The following is a 19745-nucleotide window of genomic DNA, read 5'->3' as shown; positions in this document are numbered from 1 at the left end:
CTGCTTCTACATTTTCAGCTCTCTTTGTTGCAGCCTGTCAGTGTGGTAAAAGAAGAAAAGTCCATTCACAGGGGGAAAATTCATGCAGGCTACAGATATTTGCATGAAAAGAAGCTGAGAGCTGATTACCAAGACAAGAAGGAAAAGACCTTGAAGGCATTTCATACCTCCACTTCAGAGCACTAATTTTCTGTAAGATCATAAAGAAAAGATGTTGAACTGGCTCATGGCTCTGCAGGCTTTAAAGGAATCATAGAGGCTCCTGCTCCTAGGAGGAATCAGGAAGCCTCCCAATCATACCAGAAGACCAAGCAGCAATAGGATATTTTATATGGCAGAAGTAGGAGCAAGACAGAGAGAGGAGAAGGTTCCACACTGTTATACAATGAGATCTCATTGGAACTCAGTATCACAAGGTCAGCATCAAGAAGATGGTGTTTAACCATTGGTGAAAGATCCACCCCCTACCACCACCCCACCACCCACTGTTTCCAGGCAGAAGCCTGTTGCAGAGGCAGAGCCTCTTGCAAAACCTTACGAGGGCAGTGCAGAAGTAAAATACGGGCTTGGAGCCCCCATGCAGGAGGCCACCATCCTCCAGATCCCAGATTCATAGACCCACCAACACCTCACATTCTCAGTGTGGAAAAGCTACAGGCACACAAGAACAGGCCAGCCCATGAGAGCAGCCATGGGGCTAAATCCTGCAAAGCCACAGGTGCACTGTCCTAGTAGAGGTTTTCCATGAGCCTCTGCCTCTGCAGGAGGCTACTCCCCCTTCCTACTACCCACCACCCTCCCACCACCCTACTGCCAGCCTACACCTCCCGACCCTACACACTTGTTTTTCCTTCCACCCCCACCAATCTCCCATTTATGGTTCAATCACCTCCCACCAGGCTGCACTTCCAACATTCGGGAGCACAATTCCCCATGAGTTTTTGTAGGTAAACACAGCCAAACCATATTATTCTGACCCTGAGACCCCCTAATCTCATGTCCTTCTCACAGAGCAAAATACAAACGTGCCTTTTGAAAAGTTTCCAAAAGTCTTAACTCATTCCAGCAGTAACTCAAATGTAATAAGTTCAAGTTTCATCCAGGACAATGCTGCAGTCCCTTCTGCCTATGAGTCTCTGAAGGGAAATGGGAGTTCTTTTCTTTCAAGTTACAGTGATGGGTAAGCTTTCTCAATCCAAAGGGAAGATTTTCCCAGAAAAATAACACAATTGGGACACAGGCCCAATGCAAGCCCAGAAGCCAGCAGGAGAGTATTCATTTATCATGAGAACTCACTATCACACAGACAGGATTAAGGAGATAGTGTTTAACCATTTGTGAAGGATCTGCCCCCATCTCCATGTTTCACGACCACCCCCACCATGAACCCCCATTCTTCTCACACCCACACTTCCAACCCCCACTGTCCACCATGAATAAATCACCTTCCACCAAGCCCCAGCTTTAACATTCCCCATTACAATTACACATGAGTTTTGGTAGAGGCACAGAGCCAAATCATATTATTCTGCCCCTGGCCCCCCAAATCTCATGTCCTTCTCACACTGCAAGATACAATGATGCCTTCTCTACAGCCCCCCAAAGTCTTAACTCATCCCAGCATTTACTCAAATGTCCAAAGCCCAAAGTCTCATCTGAGACAAGGCTACAGTCCCTTCTATCCCTGAGCCTCTGAAATACAAAGCAAGTTAACTACTTCCAAGGTACAATGCTTGTCCAGGCATTGGGTAAGCATTTCCAGACAAAAAGAAGAAATTTGCCAGAAAGAAGTGCAAAACACAGATGGGACTTACAGACTCCATGCAAGTCTAAAACCTAGCAGGCCATTCATTCTATCCTACAGCTCCAAATAATCTTTTTTGAAACTACATCTCACATCCAGAGCACAGGGTGGTGAGATGGCTGGGCTCCCAAGGCTTTGGGCAGCTCAGCACCTGTGGCATGGCAGGGCCTTTCCCCAAAGCTGCCCTCAATGGCTGGGCTGCTGTTGAGTGCCAATAGCTTTTCAACACTAAGAGTGCAAGCTGTTGGTGGGTCTATGAATCTGGGGTCTGGAAAATGGCGCCTCCCTGTATGGGGGCTCCAACCCTATATGCTTGTTCTGCAGTGCCCGAGTAGAGGTTTACCATGAGGCTCTGCCTGTTGGAAAAGCTTCTGCCTGGACACCCAGGCTTTCCCATACATGCTCTGGAGTCTAGACAAAGGCTCCAAAGTCTCTAGTTTTGTGCTGTGTGTACCTGCTGGCTTAACACTATGTGGAAGCCACAGAGGCTTGGAGCTTGCACCCCTGAAGCAGTGACCCAAGCTGTACCTGTGCATCTTTCAGCCATGGCTGGAGCTGGAGATGAAGGTGTAGGGGTGCAGGCAGCAGTGTCCTGAGGCTGCACATAGCAGTGGGGCCATAGGGCTGGCCCAGAAAAAACATTCTTTTTTCCTAAGCCCCAGGGCCAGTGACAACAAGGGCTGCTACAAAGGTCTTTGAAATGCCTTCAAGGCCTTTTTTCCCATTGTCTTGAATTATTAGCACTGGGCTCCTTTTTTATGCAAATATCCAAAGGCTTCTGGAATTTTCTCCCTGAAATTCAGCTTTTCTTTTTGACCACTTTGCCATGTTGCAAATTTTGCAAAGGATTAAGCTCTGCTTCTCATTTAAATATAAGTTTCAACTCAAGGTCATTTCTTTGGTCACACATAATACCACAGGCTGTTCGACGTAGGCAGGACAACTCTTGAGCTTTGCTGCTTAGAAGTTCATTCCACCAGATAGACCCTAAATCTTCACCCTCAAGTTCAAAGTTTCCCAGATCTCCAGAGCAGGGACACTGTGCAGCCAAATTCTTTGCTAAGGCAAAAGAACAAAACCTTGGCCCCTGTTCCCAGTAAGTTTCTCATTTTCATCTGAGAGCTTCTAAGCCTGGCCTTCACTGTCCATCCTTCTGTCAGCCTTTTAATCACAACTAACAAGTCATTACAATGGTCCAAACTTTCCCTCATCTTCCTGTCTTCTTCCAAGCTCTCCAAATGCTCTAACCTCTGGCCATTACCGAATTCTGAACCTGCTTCTACATTTTCAGCTATCTTTGTCGCAGCCTGGCAATGTGGTAAAAGAAGAAAAGTCCATTATCAGGGGAAAATTTCAAGAAGGCTTCAGATATTAGCATCAAAGAAGCCCAGTGCTACCAGCCAAAAATTGGGGAAAAGGCCTTGAAGGCATTTCATAGCTTCACTTCACAGCATTGATTTTCTGCATGTACATAAAGAAAAGAGGTTGAATTGACTCACAGTTCTGGAGGCTGTAAGGAAAGCATAGTGGTTTCTGCTTTTAGGAGGACTCAGGAAGCCTCCCATTTATACCAGAAGGCCAAGCAGCAATGAAATGTTTCATATTCCAGGAGTAGAAGCAAGACAGAGGAAAGATGCCACATCCTGTTATACAACCAGATCTCAAGAGAACTCAGTATCAGGAGATCAGCATCAAGAAGATGGTGCTTAACTATTGGTGAAGGATCCACCCAATACCCCACATCCACCCCCCAGTGTTTCCAAGCAGAAGTCTGAGGCAGAGGCAGAGCCTCTTGGAAAACCTCTACTAGGGCAGTGCAGAAGGAAAATATGGGTTTGGAGCCCCCACGTGGGATACCACCATCCTCCAGACCCTAGAGTCATAGACCCACCAAAAGCTCCCACCCTCAGTATGCAAAAGCTACAGGCACTCAACACCAGCCCAGTCCATGAGAGCAGCCATGGGGGCTAAAGCCTGCAAAGCCACAGGTGCACTGCCCTAGTAGAGGTTTTCCATGAGCCTCTGCCTCTGTAGCAGGCTACTCCCCCTTCCTACTACCCATCACCCTCACACCACCCTACAGCCAACCTACTCCTCCGACCTTACCCACTTCTGTTTACTTCCAACTCCACCCATCTCAAGTACAGGAATAAATCACCTCCCACCAGGCCACACCTGCAACATTTGGAATTACAATTTCCCATGTGTTTTGGTAGAGACACACAGCCAAACCATATTATTCTGACCCTGATCCCCCGAATATCATATCCTTCTCAGCGAGTAAAATACAATCTTGCCTTTTCAAAAGTTGCCAAAAGCCTTAACTCATTCCAGCATTAACACAAATGTAAAAGTTTCAACATCTCATCTGAGAAAAGTCTACAGTCCCTTTTGCCTACGAGTCCCTGAATTTAAAAGGGAGGTCTTTTTTTCAAGGTACGATGATGGTACAGGCATTGGGTAAATTTTCTCAATCCAAAGGGAAGATATTTGTCAGGAAAGTAACACAAATGGGATCACAGGCCCAGTACAAGTCCAAAACCAAGCAGGACAGTATCTATTCAATCTTACAGCTCCAGAATCATCACGAGAACTCACCATCATGAGGAAAGCATTAAGGAGACGGTGTTTAACCATTTGTGAGGGATCCTCCCCAACACCCACCTTTCACCCCTCACCCCCACCATAATCCCCCCATCCTCCCCAATCCCCACCTTCCAACCCCCACTGCCCTCCATGATTAAATCACCTTCCACCTGGCCCCACTTTTAACATTTCCAATTACAATTCCAAATGAGTTTCTGTAGGGACACACAGCCAAATCTTATTCTGTCCCTGCCTCCCCCAATCTCATGTACTTCTCACTTTGCAAAATACAATGATGCCTTACCTACAGTCCCACAAGGTCTTAACTCATTCCAGCATTTACTCAAATGTCCAAAGCCCAAAGTCTCATCTGAGAAAAGGCAGTCTCTTCTGCCCCTGAGCCTCTGAAATACAAACAAGTTAACTACTTCCAAGGTACAATGATTGTCCAGGCATTAAGAGTTCCCAGCCAAAAGGAAGATTTTTGCCTGAGAGAACAAAACATAAATGGGACTTACAGGCTCCATGAAAAGTCCAAAACCCAGCAGGCCAGTTATTCAAACCCACAGCTCAAAAGTCATCCTTTTTTAATCCTTGTCCCACATCCAGGGCACAAGGGCGTGAGGGCTGGGCTCCCAAGGCCTTGGGCAGCTCACCTGTGACTTTGCAGTGTTCAGCCTGTGCAGCTGCCCTCATGGGCTGTGCTGGTGTTGAGTGCCTGGGGTTTCTAACACATGGAGGGTGCAAAGCTCTTGGTGGGTCTATGAATCTGGGGTCTTCATGATGGTGGCCTCCAGTGTGGGGGCTCCAACCCCATATTTTCCTTCCGCACTGCCCTAGTAGAGGTTTCCCATGATGCTCTGCCTTTTTGGCAGCCTTCTGTCTGGACACCCAGGCACTTTCATATATCTTCCAAAATATATATGGAGGATCTCAAGCCTCTGAACTAGTGCTCTGTGCACCCACTGGCTTAACACTGTGTGGAAGCCACCAAGGCTTATAGCTTGCACCTTCTGAAGCAGTGTCCCAAGCTGTACCTGTGTGTCTTTGAGACAAGGCTGGAGCTGGAGCTGCAGGGATGCAGGCAGCAGTATCCTGAGGCTGCACACAGCAGCAGAGCCATGGGGATGGCCCAGGAAACCATTCTTTTCTCCTAGGTCCCAGGGCCTGTGACAGCAAGGGCTACTGCAAACATCTCTGAAATGCCTCCAAGGCTTTCTCCCCCATTGCGTTGGCTATTAGCACTGGCCTTCATTTTATGCAAATTTTTAAAGCCATCATGAATTTTCCCTCTGAAAATCAGCTTTTGTTTTGACCACTTGGCCAGGCTGCAAATGTTCCAAACTTTTGAGCTCTGCTTGTCATTTAAATATAAGTTGCAACTTGAGGTCATTTCCTCGGTCACACATAAAGGCACAGGCTGTTTGACACAGAGAGGGCACGTCTTGAGATTTGCTGCCTAGATGTTCATTCCACCAGATACACCCTGAATCATCAACCTCAAGTTTAAAGTTTCACAGATCTCCAGGGCAAAGTCACCCTGCAGCCATGTTCTTTGTTACAGCAAAACAAAAGTAACCTTGGCTCCTGTTCCCAGTAAGTTCCTCATTTTCATCTGAGATCTCATAAGCCTGGCCTTCACTGTCCCTCCTTCTGTCAGCATTTTAATCACAAGTATTTAACAAGTCTCTACAATGGTCCAAACTTTCCTTCATCTTCCTGTCTTCTTCCAAGTCCTCCAAACTCTCCGACCTCTGGCTGTTAGCCACTTCTGAACCTGCTTTTATATTTTCAGCTATCTTTGTCACAGCCTGGCAATGTAGAAGGAAAAAAAGTCCATTTTCAGGGGCAAACTTCAAGAAGGCTTCAGATATTTGCATTAAAAGGAAGACCAGTATTAATAGCCAATGTGATGGGGAAAAGTCATTGAAGACATTTCATAGCTTCAATTCGCAGTACTAATTTTCTGTAAGATCATAACAAAAAGGGGTTTAATTGGCTTACAGTTCTGCAGTAGGCTGTAAAGAAAGCATAGTAACTTCTGCTTCTGGGAGGACTCAGGAAGCCTCTCAATTATACCAGAAGGACAAGCAGCAATAAAATGTTGCATATGGCCAGAGTAGGAGCAAGACAGAGAGAGGAAAGAGGTGTCACAGCCTGTTATACAACCAGATCTCATGAGAACTCAGTATCACAAGGTCAGCATCAAGAAGATGGTGCTTAACCATTGGTGAAAGTTCCACCCCCCAACACACTTCCACCCCTCACTGTTGCCAGGCAGAAGCCTGCTGCAGAGGCAGAGCCTCTTGGAAAACCTCTACTAGGGCAGTGCAGAAGGAAAATATGGGCTTGGAGCCCCTATGCAGGAGGCCACCATCCTCCAGACCCCAGATTCATAGACCCAACAACAGCTCATACTCTCAGTATGGAAAAGGTACAGGCATTAAACAACAGCCCAGCCCATGAGAGCAGCCACGGGGCTAAAGCCTGCAAAGCCACAGGGGCACTGTCCTAGTAGAGGTTTTCCATGAGCCTCTGCCTCTGCAGCAGGCTACTCACCCTTCCTACTACCCACCACCCTATGGCCAGCCTACTCGTCCCCATCCTCCCCACCCCTTTTTCCTTACACCCCCACCCTCCTCCCATCCAGGATTAAATCACCTCCCACCAGGCTTCACCTCCAAAATTCAGGATTACACTTCCACATGAGTTTTTCTAGGGAAACACAGCCAAACCATAGTATTCCGAACTTGACCCTTCCAAATCTCATGTCCTTCTCACAGGGTAAAATACAATCATGCCTTTTCAAAAGTTTCCAAAATCCTTAACTCATTCCAGCGTTAACTTAAATATAAAAAGTTCAAAGTCTCATCCAAGACAAGGCTACAGTCTCTTATGCCTATGAGTCTCTGAAGTTAAAATGGAGTTCATTTCTTTAAAGGTACAATGATGACACAGGTATTGGGTAAGCTGCCTTAATCCAAGGGGAAGAAATTTCCCAGAAAAATAGCACAAATGGGACCACAGGCCCAATGCACATCCAAAACCCAGCAGAACAGTATTCATTCAATCTCACCGCCACAAAATCATGAAGAGAACTATCACAAGGACAGTATTAAGGAAATAGTGTTTAACCATTTGTGAAGGATCTGCCCCCCACCCGCCTTTCACCCCCAACCCCACCATAATTTTCCCCAATTCGCCCCACCACCCCCACCTTCCAACCTCCACTCTCCACCATGATTAAATCACCTTCCACCTGCCCCCCACCTTTAACATTTCCCATTACAATTCCACATCAGTGGGACACAGAGCCAGATCATATTATTCTGTGCCTGCCCCTGCAAATCTGTCTTTCTCACATTGCAAAATACAATGATGCCTCTCCTACAGTCCCCCAAATCTTAACTCATTCCAGCATTTACTCAAATGTGTAAAGCCCAAAGTTTCATCTGAGACAAGGATACAGTCCCTTCCGCCCATGAGTCTCTGAATTATAAAGCAAGTTAACTACTTCCAAGGTACAATGATTGTACAAGCAATGGGTAAGCATTCCCAGCCAACAAAAGAAAAATTGCCAGAAACAAAAACAAAACACCAATGGGACTCACAGGATACATGAACGTCCAAAACCCAGTAGGCCGGTCATTCAATCCTACAGCTCCAAAGTCATCCTTTTGGAATCCTTGTCCCACATCCACGGCACAGGAGTGTGAGGGCTGGGCTCCAAAGGCTTTGGGCAGATCTCCACCTGTGGGTTTGCAGTGATCAGTCTCCACAGCTGCCCTCATGGACGGGGCTGGTGTTGAGTGTCTGTAGCTTTCCCACATTGAGGGGGCAAGCTGTTGGTGGGTCTATGAATCTGGGGTTTGAAGGATGGTGCCTCCCTGTGTGAGGGCTTCAACCTGATACATCCCTTCTTTCCTGCCCTAGTAAAGGTTTCCCATGAGGCTCTACCTCTTGGAAAGGCTTCTGCCTGGACACCCAGGCTTTTCTGTACATCCTCTGGAGTCTAGACAGAGGCTCCCAAGCCTCTAGTCTCTTGCTCTGTGCACCTCCTGGCTTAACACTATGTGGAAGCCATCAAGGCTTGGAGCCACCTCTGAAGCAGTGACCCAAGCTGTACCTGTGCATCTTTCAGCCATGGCTGGAGCCGGATCTGCAGGGATGCAGGCAGCAGTGTCCTGAGGATGCACACAGCAGCCAGGCCATGGAGCTGGCCCAGGAAACAATTCTCTCCTTGTCCCCAGGGCCTATGACAGCAAGGGCTGCTGCAAAGGTCTCTGAAATGCCTTCAAGGCCTTTTCCCCATAGTCTTGGCTGTTTGCACTGGGCTCTTTTTTTATGCAAATACTTTAAGTGCTCTTGAATTTTCCCCCTGAAAATCAGCTTTCCTTTTTGACCACTTGGCTAGGCTGCAAATTTTTCAAATTTTTGAGCTCTACTTCTCATTTAAATAGAAGTTGCAACTTGAGGTAATTTCTTAGGTCACACATAAGAACACAGGCTGTTGGATGTAGAGAGGACACCTCTTGAGCTATGCTGCCTAGATGCTCATTCCACCAGATACATCCTAAATCGTTACCCCCATGTTCACAGTTTCAGAGATCTCCAGGGCTAAGGCCAATCAAATGTAACCTTGGCTCCTGTTCACAAGATGTTCCTCATTTTCATCTGAGACCTCTTAATTCTGGCCTTCACTGTCCATCTTTCTGTCAGCCTTCTGATCACAAGTATTTAACAATTATTTTCAGTGGTCCAAATTTTTCCTCATCATGCTGTCTTCTAAGCGTTCCCAACTCTCCTGACCTCTCTTTTTTACCCACTTCTGAACCTGCTTCTACATTCTCAGATATCTTTGTCACAGCCTGGTAATGTGGTAAAAGAAGAAAAGTCCATTTTCAGGGGGAAAATTCACAAAGGCTTCAGATATCTTCATGAAGAGCAGCTGAGTACTGGTTACCAACACAATGGGGAAAAGGCCTTGAAGGCATTTCATAGCTCCACTTCACAGCACTAATTTTGTGTACAATCATAAAGAAAGAGGTGTAATTGGCTCACGGTTCTGCAAGCTGTCAAGGAAGCATAGTGGCTTCTGCTTCTGAGAGGACTCAGGAAGCCTCCCAATCATACCAGAAGGCCAAGGGGCAAGGAAATGCTTCATATGGCAGCAGTAGAAGCAAGACTGAGAGAGGAAAGGGGTACCCACCCTGTTATACAACCAGATCTCATGAGAACTCAGTATCACAAGGTCAGCATCAAGAAGATGGTGCTTAACCACTGGTGAAGGATCTGCCCCCGCAACCCCCACCTCCACCTCCCACTGTTTCCAGGCAGAAGCCTGCTGCAGAGGCAGAGCCAGATTCGTAGACCCACCAACAGCTTGCACCCCCACTGTGGAAAAGCTACAGGCACTCAACAGTAGCCCAGTCCATGAGAGCAGCTGTGGGGGCTAAAACTTGCAAAGCCACAGGTGCACTGCCCTAATAGAGGTTGTCCATGAGGCTGTGCCTCTGCAGCAGGCGACTCCCCACTCCCACTACACCCCACCCTTCCACCACCCTACAGCCAGCCTACTCCTCCCCACCCTGCCCACCTCTTTTTCCTTCCACCCCACCCGCCTCCCATCCGTGATTAAATCACTCCCACCAGGCCCTCATCTTTTTGTCATTTTCCAATCCCTGCAAACCCTCCCAATCTTTGTTTGTTACCCACTTCTGAACCTGCTTCTACTTTTTCAGGTATCTCTATAGCAGGTTGGCTATGTAGCAATAACACAAAACCTGATTTAAGGGGGAACATTCAAGAAGACTTCAGAAATTTGCATATAAAGAAGCCCTGTGCTAATAGCCAAGACAAAGGGGAAAAGGCCTTGAAGACATTTCACAGCTCCTCTCTGCAGTTCTAATTTTCTGTATTATCCTAAATAAAAGAGGTTTCATTGACTCAGGGTTCTGCAGGCTGTGAAGGAAGCATAGAGTCTTTTGTTTCTGGGAGGAGTCAGGGAGCCTCCTAATTATACCAGAAGGCCAAGGGACAATGAGCTGTCTCCTATGGCAGGAGTAGGAGGAAGACAGAGTGAGGAAAGAGGTTCCACAGCCTGTTAAACAACCAGATCACATGAAAACTCACTCACTATCAGGAGGACAGCATCAAGGGGATGGTGCTTTATCATTTGTGGAGAATCTACCTGCAACATTTTATGACTAAATCTTTTTCCACCTAGGCCCCACCTCTAACGTTAGGGAGTATAATTCCACATGGGTTTTGATAGGGATATAGAGACAAACCATATTATTCTGTCCCTGACCCCAAGAATCTCTTGTCCTTTTCACATTGCAAAATACAATCATGCCTTGCCAGCATGAGTCTTAACTCATTTCAGCATTAACTCAAAGTTACAAAGTTCAAAGTTTCATCTGAGTCAAGACTGCAGCCTCTTTTGCCTATAAGCCTCTGAAATAAAATGCAAGATCACTGCTTCTAAGGTACAGTGGTGGTACAGGCATTGTGTAAGCTTTCCATATCCAAAAGGAAGACATTTTCCAGAAAGCTTCTTATTTCTATCTGAGACCTCCTCAGCCTAGCCTTCACTGTCCATGTTTCTGTCAGGATTTTGGTCACAACCATTTAACCAGTCTCTAAGATGGTCCAAACCTTCTCATCTGTCTTCTTTTGAGCCCTCCAAACTCTTCCAACCTCTGTCCATTACCTAGTTCCAAAGCTGCTTCCACATTTTCAGGTATCTTTATAGCAATGCTGCAATCGTCATTTGCCATTTTCTGTATGATTCATTTTGAAAAAGAGGTTTAATTGGCTCATGGTTCTGCAGGGTGGACAGGAAGCACAGGGCTTCTGCTTCTGGGAGGCCTCAGAAATCTTTCAATCTTTGTGCAAGGCAAAGAAAGAGTGAGTTGTCTCACACGGCAAGAGGAAAACATGCAGAGTAGGGAGGTGACATAGAGTTTTCAATGACCAGGTCTCATGAGAAGTCACTCATGATTGTGAGGACAGTAGCAAGGGGATGGTGCTAAACCATTCATGAGAAATTTGCCTTCAGGATTCAATCACCTTAGACCAGGATCCACCTTCAACATTAGGAAATATAATTCAACACGAGATTTGGTGAGGACACATATTCAAATTGCATCATCAATCTTTGAATATAAAGACATCCACAGCAGGCTTTATCCAGCCAGCTTCTTTGAGACTCTTCACAGGGTTTGAGGTCTACAGCATATACACGAAAATATTCATACTTCAAAAAGCAATAAAGTAAGTGGTATCATTCTTCCAAAAGTTACAATGGTAGTGTAGGAATTCATAGCATGGTTTAGGTCATGTTTGCTACTGTTTCTATTCTATCGCCATATTAACTGTTTCCTACACAATTCTATGTTCAGCCGAGTTTCAATTGAGAACAAAGCCATCCTTGCACTACCGCCAATACCTGGCACTATCTCTTTGCTAGTGTTATTATTCTGCTGTAGAAAGCATCCTTGAACTGGAAACAGTGCACAATCGAGTATCTAGTCATTCAACACAATCAATTCCTGGGTGACCTTTTGAAAAAATAGTATCTCTTGTTGCAAGAAATGCTGCATCTGTGAGTCCAAGTTTCTCACTGGAATTGGATGGAAGTGGTGAATTTCAGCCACAGTGTCCAAAGAAATCCTGTTCCTGTGATTCTGACATCATCAGCCTCTGCACCTCTGTCTTCCCTTCTGCCACATGTTGCCTGCTCTCCATGACTTTGGTAAGAGCTTCCTTGTATATGTGGATGATGTCCGGGATGATGACCTGGTGTCCCAGAGACAGCACTAACAGGTCCATGACTGGGTCCAGTTCCTGGCTGGGCTGATTGGCAAAGAGCTCACCAATGGTGTTGAAGGCATCTCTGGTGAAGTGATGGCCTGGTCCAGCTCCAAGACCTGGCTGAGGCTGAAGAACTGACCACCTTCTGATGCTCTTTCTTAAAGCCCGTCACCATAATCTGCTTGCATGTCAACTCATTGGCTGAGAAGTTGAGCTGAGTGCCCTGTGGTCCATCTTCTTGGTGAAGTACTCGAAGCCGTCAATTTTGCTCTCCCACTCTTAAAGGTTGAGGGCCACCTTGGGGGTGGGCTCAGGGTCAGGAAGAAGCTGGAATTCACCACCTCATCCTTCTCAGCCTTCCTCTTGCCCTGTCTCCAGGCTGTCTCTTCAGTGCTGGTGTGGCACATCAGGAAGTGATGGAAGATGTGGCACTGTGCCTGCACCCAGAAGCTGGCCATGTTGTTCATCCACCAGATTGGGCCCTTTCTGCACTTGAACATGGAGTCCTTCTCAAGATGCCCTGCGGTCTGCCTCTTGGCACTCAAGAAGCCCACAGTGCTGTAGGAGCCCTCATGCATGGACTGGAGCCCCAAAGGCAGTGCACAGCCTGCTCCTGAGCCTGCTACTCATTTCCTCTATGTGGCTCCATCTGCAGCACAGTGGTTGCATTGAGGCCTGTGCATGCCAGGCAAGGCCAAGCTGGCTCAAAGAGCAACCAGTCACCTCTGCAAGGGTGTGCCAGGAGCAGGTGGACCAGCCACCAACCTCACTTGCTGCCAGTCAGGGTAAATCAGTTATTCTGCCCTGGAGGTAGGGCCCCAGTGCCATCTGCTTTTCCTCAGGCCTCTGCTCCATCAGCCGTCAAGTGGCAGCCCCTCAGGCTGTGGGAACCTGGCCACCCCTGATTCCTTGAGTGGGTGAGGCTGGTGGCTGGTCCACTTGCTCCAGGCACACCCTTGCAGAGGTGGCTGGTGGCTCTTTGAGCCAGCTTGGCCTTGCCTGGCATGCACAGGTCCTGGGTACTGACACCCTGCTCTGAGTGAGCTTGTCCTGTCTTGGGCCAAATTCTAACTCTGGCCAGGGCCACAGAAGGCTGAGTCCCCTGGGTGGTAATGCTGACTGCTGCTGGGGGACCCATAGTGCCCCTCCCCTCCCAGGGCCCAGGATGAGGCCCAACTGGGCCAGGACCCTGCTCGTTCCCCAGCAGGGGGCCTCTGTCCCACAGGTTGGATGACAAGATGCTGCTGGCTGCCAGGGTTGCTCGGATTACACGTTCACCCTTCCCTCCAGGGACATCAAAGTTTCCAGCTTCCCCTTTGAGAATGACTTCCCAAGGCCCAGGTGCCATCTGGGGCTGCAGGGCAGCTGGCTGCATGCTGCCCTGGCTTCTTCCATGTTGGGCTGGTCACTACCCACCAAGGGGGGTCAGATGCAGGAACCAAGTAGGGCGGTTGTCTCTGGACCTGCATCTTGGTTATCACGGAGCCAGACTGGGCCTGGTGACAGGGCCATGATGGGGTTGTCCTGGTGGTCCTGGGGGTGTCCAGAGGAGATGCAGAATGGAATTGCTGCAAGGATGAATGAGATGACTGTCAGCACAGAACAGGCACCCGGTGAGTGCTCAGGGATTACCCTCAGTAGCTGCCCAGAGGCCAAAACCACCCACCCGATAGCGACTGTCCCCAAGCCAGGAGGAAGAGAAGAGAGCAGGTCCCACTCACCTGAGTCCGATCAGTCAGCTGTGTTGAGATGTGCTTTTCACCTAGAAAACAATCCTTCATGCAGAGCCACTCACAGAGACTGCTGTGTGTCTCTAACTGCTCCACAACACAGAGGCGATGGGGACTCAGCAAGAGTGACATGGTGGGGTGACACAACCCACCACAATGGGAGCCTGCTTGGGTCAAGAGGGCCCAGAGTCGGTGTCCTCTATCCCCTGAACTGACATGTGTGCATGCATTGTGTTTGTGTATGCGTGTGTGTGTGTACATATGGGTGTGTTTGTTTGTCTTGCTTCTCTGGCCAGGCCTAGCTGCTCCACTCACAGGTGCACCCAGGTCCTCATCACTGTCACCACCAGGGCCCAGGGCCAGGATTAGAGCCTCCCACAGGTGCTCCCCAATTTCTTCCCTCTCCACCAAGGGTGGTCCTGGGGATGCAGACAGAGGAGGGGCGCCAAGCAGAGCAGAGAGGGCTGGCACCCTCTCTAGGTGGAACCCAGGTAGTGTGTAAAGTTGGAGGTCTGCCAAGCAGTGCTGAATTCAACACATCTTCTCACATTCTCTTTCCAGCCACCCTCCAGGGTGCCCTGACTCACCTTCCCTACAGATGGAGGCAAAGAGGCTCCACAGACAAACCCCCTGCCTGAGGTCACACATCGGCTAACTGGCCAGGTTCCTACTGACCAGGTGGCCCCAACGAGGCCCCTAATGAGCACTCCCCCATTGACCAGGCCCCACTGACCAAGTCCCCATGGACCATGTCTCCCTAACCAGGCCCCCATTAGTAGGCCTCATGGACCAGACCCCACTGACCAATTTCCCACTGACCTGGTCCCCACTGACTGGGTTCCCACTGACAAGACCACAATTTACCAGGTTGCTGCTCACCTCACCCCCATTGAATAATTCTCCATGAATCAGTCCCCAGCTGACTGAGCCGCCTCTGACCAGGCTCTCACTGACCAGGCTCCAAGCCACTAAGGCCCCACACTGACCAGACCCCTAATACACTGAATACACCCCACTGACCAGTTTTTTATTGTTTATGTTCCAACCGATCAGGCCCCACTAATAAGAGCACCATTGACCAGGTCCCCACTGACTAGGCTTCCAATGACTAGGTCACAAGGTACCCACTGGGTGAGGCCTTCACTGAGGCGGCCACCACTAACCAGGTCCCTGCTGATCAGGTCCCAACTGACCAGATCGTGATGGCTAGGTCATCTCTGACCATGGTCCACTGACGAGGCCCTTGAGCAGCTGTGTTCAAAGTCTCATTACAATGTCACCATCAGCTCACAGACCTTCCCCTCCCTGCATGTGTGCCCAGGGGTCAGGCCTTGGGGGTTTTCTTGGGCCGCAAGGCCTCTCCTCCAAGACACAGGGAGGGAGTCAGCCTCAGGCTCCAGGTACCCAGCTTCACACTCACCCCGCAAGGCCCTCTGGGCCCATCTCAAAGGAGAAAATGAGGTGGCCTGGCACTGCCTGGACATGCCATCTTCCCTATTCCTGAGTGTCAGAGTGGGAGGAAGGGAGGGACATTTGGCAGACAAGACATCCTGTGCTGCTGGGTCTCCCAGGGCCCTTCCTGAAGAGCCCCGATCTAGAGACACAGCACAGAGACTGCAGGGAGACTAATCAAGAACCCTTGAGGCTGAGCCAGGGACCACATGAGGACTGTTCCCAGACAGCTAGAAGGCCCTTTGCTAGTTTCTTGGTACCTCAGTGGATGCGACAGCGGTTCTTCTGTTGGGGACTAGTGAGCGCATGATGGGAAGGGCTCGCCTGTGCTTCCTCGGTGCTGCCGCAGAGAAAATACAACATTAGTTTAGAACACCTTGTGCCAGAAAGTAAAAAAGTGCTGACAGAATAATGGGGACAATTCAAAAAGACATAAAGTCAGCTTGAAATGTCTACCACTGGCCTAATCTTGGGGAACTGGAGCACCAGAATCATGAGCTTTCCCTTCTCCTTTATTTATTGGTTTTATTCTCCATGTAGAACAAAGAAGAAAATAAGAAAAACAATCATCTGGCAACCATCACAGTAATACTTGTTCAAACACAAGTCATCCATGAAATGCTAAATCTAGTGGGTTTTGAGGAGTAACCAGATATTTACAGAGCTTCAAAGTATCTCCACACAAAATACTATTGAACTACAAGAAGAAAACCGTAACACTAGTATGGACAAACCTGGCAGATACTCTTTAAGTCTCCTACTATATACGGTAATAAAAACTGTAAAATGCAAAGAAGCCCTCGATGACCTTTACTAAAGTATCAATGATGACTTGGTTGTTTGGCTGTTTAAACAGCTGACATTCAGGCAATTTGAGTAGGCCAAACTCAATAACACTGGTGTTCATTTGCAAGATCCACTTAAAACTTAAAGAGGCTAAAAAACATCATTTAAAATAACATATAAATATACACCATATATGACATGAAAATATTCTACTTTAGTAAAGATTATGATGTTTTATATTTTATGAGAAACAATTAAAATTTCATGTAAATAGCCCAGTAATAAAGTTTTATGATCTTTTAAATCATACAACTTTTCCTTAAGATTTTATGGTTAAATAATCTCTTCATTAGATGTGGCTTACCAGTGGATTCTACAAAAGAAAGTAGACGGGAGCAAGTGCTCAACATAGCAAAACCTGGAAAGAAAAAGAAAGGATTATGTTCTTTACCTAAAACATTTCAGTTAACGAAGTGTAAGTTTAAAATGTGGAGTTGCGAACGTTATCAGAGTTAATAAGAATGAGAAATATGTACGTGCAATTACAATACAAAATTACTATTAAATCATTTACACATGGCGTTAATTCCAATTGTGGTTAAATATCACAGCTTTTTCATTCTTCATTCATGTACTCAACAGCCACGTGCTAAGGTACTAGAGCCAGCACTGGAATTACAAGATGAAGATGGCATGGTCCACCTCCCAATAGTCATATGCTATAACCTAAAAGACCGACAGGTAATGTCCATATAGAGTCATAGATACCATGACAGGTATACAGCAGGGCACTACTGGAACATACAGAAGGGACATCTATCCCATTTTTGTGCCAATATCATGGGCTTTCTGGTGGAGGGGATACATAGGTTGATGACTGAAGGACGAGGAAAATCTTGCCAGATAGAGGGAAGAGGCGAAGGCAAAGATCCTGAGGTAACAAAGAGCCCTGCAGAGTTCTATTCTGTCCACTTTGGTGCTAGAGCAAAGGGCAGAATGCAGTAAGTGGTGAGAGACAAGGCTGAGTAACCTGACAAGAGTTACATTGATGTGGGTGTTTTTATTTCATGGTGAAATTTTTGGAACTGTTCCTGAGAAAAGATGTAAGCCAACTGATGCCTTTGTTTTTGGAGAATCGTTTCAGTGTGCTGGCTGACAGTTCCATGAGGATGGCAAAAGTGAAGAAATTGTAGAGCCAGTAAAAAAGAGATGGATCCACTTCTTGGGAATTTTTTAAGCTACGGCACATGATGAATTAATGGTGCATAAGTATACTCTTCACTGTGAAAGTTTTTGTTTTCACATCTTTCATTAGATGTGTGTAAGAAAAAGCTACTGAACGTAGTATCTACTAACCCAACAATGAAAAGGAATGCCATTTGCTATTTACACTTTATTACTAAAATAAACCTAAATTTAATTAATACATTTTGGCAACATACTTTTCTTTGTTCCTGTAATTATTTGTTCTACACGGTCCAGGTCCATCTAAAATAAGTAAAAAAATAATAATAATAATGTTTAAGTTAAACAAGAAATATTATCATGAGATTAATATATTAGAAAATGTGGCCCTTAGTATTTTTAGTGACTAGACATAACACGAAGTTTGCTTAAATAGAAAATTAATCACATTAAGTAAAGTAAAATTTCTACTTATTCTAAGTTTAGATAATAGAGGATGTATCTGTGTAATGCTGTTTAGAGTAATCTGACAAAAATAGATAATATTGGTCTATTGGATATACATAATTTTAGAAAGGTGGTGTTTTATTTGTACAAAGGTTAAACAATGGCCGGGCACAGCAGCTCATGCCTGTAATCCCAGTACTTTGGGAGGCAAATGTGGGCAGATCATGAAGTCAAGAGATCGAGACCATCCTGGCCAACATGATGAAACCCTATCTCTACTAAAAATACAAAAATTAGCTGGGTGTGGTGGTGCATGCCTCTAGTCCCAGCTACTCAGGAGGCTGAGGCAGGAAAATGGCTTGAACCCAGGAGGTGGAGGTTGCAGTGAGCCGAGATCGTGCCACGGCACTCCAGCCTAGTGACAGAGCGAAACTCCATCTCAAAAAAAAGAAAAAAAAAGGTTAAACAATTAAAGTCACATTTTGCAATGAATGAATGCATTGCTTTGAAATTCTTAGCAAAACTTTGTCCTTTACAAAAGTTTAATCCATTTTTTACTTAAATAAATTTTTTCTTAAAAAGAAATTTATATTCTTTAGTTACTGAAAAAAATATGTAGAGTTTTCTTTTTTTTTTTCTAGTTTGTATTCTAAATTAAAGTGGTACCTGTGTAAGTTTCTTCCAAAAGTATATTGAGGAATGCTGAGGTTTGGAGTACAATTGAACCCATCACACAGGTAGTGAGCATAGGACCCAAGAAGCAGTTTTTCAACCCTGGCCCACTCTGTCCCTCCCCATTCTTATTTCCCAGTGTCTATTGTTCCCATGTTTATGTCAATGGGCACCTGATGTGTAGCTCCCACATACGAGAGCAAACAAGATATTTGGTTTCTGTTTCTGCGTTAGTTTCCTTAGGATAGTGGATTCCAGCTGTATCCATGTTGCTGCAAAGGACATGATTTTGTTCTTTTCATGGCTGCATAGTATTTGGTATATATGGAATTTTCCAATCTACCTTGGATTTTCTTTCAATCTACCTTGGGTGCACCTGGATTGACTCCATGTCTTTGCTATTGTGAATAGTGCTGCAATGAACATACATGTGCATGCATCTTTTTGTTACAATGATTTATATTTTCCTTTAGGTATAACCCTAGTATAGTAATGGGGTTGCTGCATGTGGAATTACAGGTGCCTGCCACCACACCTGGCTAATTTTTGTATTTTTAGTAGAGACGGGGTTTCATCATGTTGGCCAGGCTGGTATCAAACTCCTGTCCTCAGGTGATCCGCCTGCCTCGGCCTCCCAAAATGCTGCGATTACAGGCGTGAGCCACCACACCAGGCCAAGCACAAAGCTTTTAACAGAAAAATGGAAATGAACCTTTCAGTGTTTTGTTTATTTAATTCATAAAATGCACTTATTTGGGGTTCTATTAAATAATAAATATCTATATGTTGTTAAGTGTTTGGTTGCCTGTCATTCACTTGTGATTATGGGTGGAAAGAGTTAAGTTGGTATAAAGAAACTTTAAAAGTGGTATGGGCTGGGCACAGAGGCTCACCCCTGTAATCCCAGCACTTTGGGAGGCTGAGGTGGGTGGATAACAAGGTCAAGAGTTCGAGACCTGCCTGGCCAACATGGTGAAATCCCATCTCTACTAAAAATACAAAAATTAGCCAGGTGTGGTGGCAGACATCTGTAGTCCCAGCTACTTGGGAGGCTGGGGCAGGAGAATCACTTGAACCCAGGAGGCAGAGGTTGCAATGAGCTGAGATCATGCCACTGCACTCTAGCCTAGGCAACAGAGCAAGACACCATCTCAAAAAAAAAAAAAGTGATATGAACCACAGACAAACTACAATCAAGTAGAGTAAGACAAAGCATTTCAAAGTATACCATCAGTTATTAGGCAATAACATGCATTTTCTAAAACCTA

The 19745-nt window shown here is 46.3% G+C and overlaps 1 protein-coding gene across 10 annotated transcripts in view; it reads right to left on the bottom strand.

Moving 5' to 3' along the window:
- Positions 1-13410: 13410 nt before the first annotated feature.
- Positions 13411-19745, bottom strand: part of ANKRD18A (ankyrin repeat domain 18A) — a 51728-nt gene continuing 45393 nt past the window's right edge. For 5 of the 10 annotated variants that reach the window (XM_054658829.1, XM_054658830.1, XM_054658833.2 and 2 more), the window contains 5 exons: positions 17616-17661; positions 16538-16591; positions 15648-15727; positions 13927-13967; positions 13657-13773 (listed from right to left, as the gene is read on the bottom strand). In XM_054658829.1, coding sequence (XP_054514804.1) covers positions 13941-13967; positions 15648-15727; positions 16538-16591; positions 17616-17661 — 207 coding nt within the window. In that variant the 3' untranslated portion in view covers positions 13657-13773; positions 13927-13940. Of the gene's footprint in view, positions 13774-13926; positions 14023-15647; positions 15728-16401; positions 16592-17615; positions 17662-19745 lie in introns of those variants that run through there. The other 5 variants (XM_054658835.1, XM_054658836.1, XM_054658837.2 and 2 more) reach the window with 3 other exon arrangements.

This window comes from Pan troglodytes, chromosome 11 (assembly GCF_028858775.2).
Source record: "Pan troglodytes isolate AG18354 chromosome 11, NHGRI_mPanTro3-v2.0_pri, whole genome shotgun sequence".
Lineage (NCBI taxonomy): Eukaryota > Metazoa > Chordata > Mammalia > Primates > Hominidae > Pan > Pan troglodytes.
This window is presented reverse-complemented; position numbering and strand designations above follow the sequence as displayed.